Source organism: Priapulus caudatus, unplaced genomic scaffold (genome assembly GCF_000485595.1).
Source record: "Priapulus caudatus unplaced genomic scaffold, Priapulus_caudatus-5.0.1 Scaffold378, whole genome shotgun sequence".
Lineage (NCBI taxonomy): Eukaryota > Metazoa > Priapulida > Priapulimorpha > Priapulimorphida > Priapulidae > Priapulus > Priapulus caudatus.
In genome coordinates, this window is record NW_014577439.1 from 248,615 (window position 1) to 251,412 (window position 2,798).

The 2,798-nt window shown below is 49.4% G+C and overlaps 2 protein-coding genes across 5 annotated transcripts in view; one reads left to right on the top strand and one right to left on the bottom strand.

Moving 5' to 3' along the window:
* Positions 1 to 2,798, bottom strand: part of LOC106809703 (transcription initiation protein SPT3 homolog) — a 17,342-nt gene that overhangs the window by 10,335 nt on the left and 4,209 nt on the right. The window lies entirely within an intron of this gene.
* The window catches only part of LOC106809704 (3-oxoacyl-[acyl-carrier-protein] reductase FabG-like), a 21,169-nt gene continuing 18,384 nt past the window's right edge, over positions 14 to 2,798 (top strand). The window contains exons 1-3 of one of the 2 annotated variants that reach the window (XM_014812877.1): positions 14 to 64; positions 308 to 397; positions 793 to 929. In XM_014812877.1, coding sequence (XP_014668363.1) covers positions 361 to 397; positions 793 to 929 — 174 coding nt within the window. In that variant the 5' untranslated portion in view covers positions 14 to 64; positions 308 to 360. Of the gene's footprint in view, positions 65 to 202; positions 398 to 792; positions 930 to 2,798 lie in introns of both variants that reach the window. The other variant, XM_014812876.1, reaches the window with a different exon arrangement.

The window sequence follows — 2,798 nt, forward strand, 5'->3', positions numbered from 1 at the left end:
TGGTGAGATTGTGTTGGCAACTTGGCGTAGCATCTAGGTAGCGTGGCATCTGGCAATTAAACCGGTATCCATAGCATCAGGAGCGTATAATGACAAATATACGCTCCTGTCATTATACCTTACGCCTCCTTATTCATTATTAATATTATTATTATGTCATTATTTGTCATTATACGCTCCTGATAGCATGTGGTAAACTCAGTTCGTAAACACGCACAGCAGTAATCCACTGCAAAGTCCGGTGCAAAGTCTGTGCATCAGTGGGTGATACACAGAAATCTGTGCATCACTTCGTGATATAATTAAGGTGCCTAAAGTGGATTTGCACCCAGAAGAACAACAGTCAACACGAGTCTCACCATGGCAAGTTTAGCTGGAAAAGTAGCCCTCATCACAGGTAACATGAAAACAAAAATGCGGACATACGACTACGAGTACTAAGTACGACTACGGGTTCTAAATAATCATACAGGTAACAGTGTGAAGTTCAAGCTTTGCTAGCTCCAAGAAACGGTATTGCTATAGCCATAGGGTTACAATACCCGTTACAATACGGATTGTATAGACAATCCGTCGCACAGCCTGGTCGGGCTAAAGCTTTGCTAGCTCTACTCTAGTACTATAGCCCTTCGCTCCGTCGCAGGGCAAGAGCCGCGTCATTCGTGCCCCCCACCGATTACTCTCTAGCTCAGCTTCATAAACCGCAGCATTTGTAATATTTGGTTTCAAACGGGGTTTGTGAATATACTAGGACTCGATCGAGCCTATATGAAGGTTTTCACACTATTATAGGTGCAAGTTCTGGAATCGGCGCTGCCACTGCTATATTATTTGCCAAACACGGAGTGAGGTTGTCACTGACAGGTCGAAACATGGACAATCTCAATAAAACAAAGAATGATTGCTTGCAAGTCAACAATAAGGACCAGGTAAATAAAGCAAATGTAGTAAATGCATGTAGTATATTGTAGTGCCCCTAGGGTGGCCGACTACGGTTCGACAGACGTTAGTTCGTAACGCGTGTCCAGTAGTGGGATTCAGAGTCCGCTCCTGTCGGTGTATCAGGCAGGACGGCGATGACACGTAGCAGATAGCAGATAGCACCAAGTAAACAGAACACGGTGAGATTCGGTTAACGATACGGTTATATAGCTTTTATTGCGTGTTACTAGTGTACAAATGATTCCCCCTGCATTCGTATATGCAGCGGACTTTCTATCGATCTCGTCTAATATTTACGCGTCGCCGGCTTCGTCTTCTTCCCTCACGCTCGTCCTTGCCTTGCGTGGATCCAAACAGTCTCCCAGGTATCTCCCTCGCAGTCGCTCCTAGCTCTACCAGAATGCCGTTCTTCGCCCGTTTTATTCCCCTCTCCCGTTCGGCTCTGGTTTACACCTACCTGAAAAACCTGTGCTTCTATCCTCTCTCTCTCTGTTTCTTCCTCCCTCTTCCCGTCTTCCCACCTATAACCTATCCCTGAAAAATAACTCTCCCTCTTTCTCTTCCCGTTCGACTGCTTCTCTCTCCCTCCTTTCCTTCGTATTCGTCCTCTTCTTCTTCTTCTTCCTCCTACCTAGACCTGAAAATAACTGCCTCTTCCTCTTTCTCTTCGTCCTCGGCTGCTTCTTCTCCTTCTTCTTCTTCCTCCTACCTAGCCTGAAAAATAACTGCCTCTAGCTGCGATTCTGTGCGCCTTATATACTAGCTGGCAACAACCCCCCCCCCCCTACGGCGTTGTGCAATCCGTACCTGGCAGTACCCGATGACTCACTGGTTAGGCACTCAGTTGTGCAACGCGTTGCTGGCACTGATGATTGCGTAACCCCATGTAGCTATTCCTTGTTCTCGCCCGACAGGCGGCAGCACCAGCAGTAAAAGATGGCCGCGCCCAGGCCCCAATGTTTACGGGTTTGTCTATATTCAGGCCGGTACAGGAGATAATTTGCATATTTTGTCACGTGGTTTGTGTTATAACCAATCAGATGTAATCGCGGTGGAGAAGGAGGGGAGAAGCTGGTGGAGAAGGAGGAGGGGAGAAGCTGGTGGAGAAGGGGGAGAAGCTGGTGGAGAAGGAGGAAGGGAGAAGCTGGGAGAAGGAGGAGGGAAGAAGCTGGTGGAGGAGGTGGTAGAGGAAGAGGAGGTTGGTGGAGGTGGCTAGGGAGGTGCCTTCTCTCCGGCACCACCCTTTCTCCCTTCTCACACCAGCCATTCACTCACCACTTCTCCACCACCTCCTCCTTCTGGCGCAGCCAGCTTCTCCCTTATCTTCCGCTTGCTCATTCTCGCACCAGCTTCATCCCCTCCTCCTTCTCGCACCAGCGTTTCTCCCCTCCTCCTTCTCCATCCGCCTTTCCGCTTCTCCACTTCCTCCTTCTCCAGCCAGCTTCTCCCGCTGCCTTCTCCCACTAGCTCTGCCCCCTCCTGCCGCGGCCAACCCACCTTCTCCTTCTCTCCCGTCCTCGCTTCTCCACCAGCTCTCCCCCTCCTCTTTCTCAGCCTGGGCACCACCTTGCTCGCGCTTCTGCCCCTTCTCCTTCTCCACCAAGCTTCTCCCCTCACTCCGTCTGCCACCACCTTCTCTCCCTTCTCCCCTTCCTCCTCCTTCACCATGCCTTGCTTCACAGCTGGAAAGTGACTGTCACGAACCGCGATTCACAACTGATTGGTTATAACACATACCAGCGTGGATAAAATATGCCAAATTATCTCCTGTACCGCGCTGAATATAGAAAACCCAATGTTTACGGACGGCTGTCTATATTTTTTATCCTGTTTAGTTCGATATATATGGTTATTAA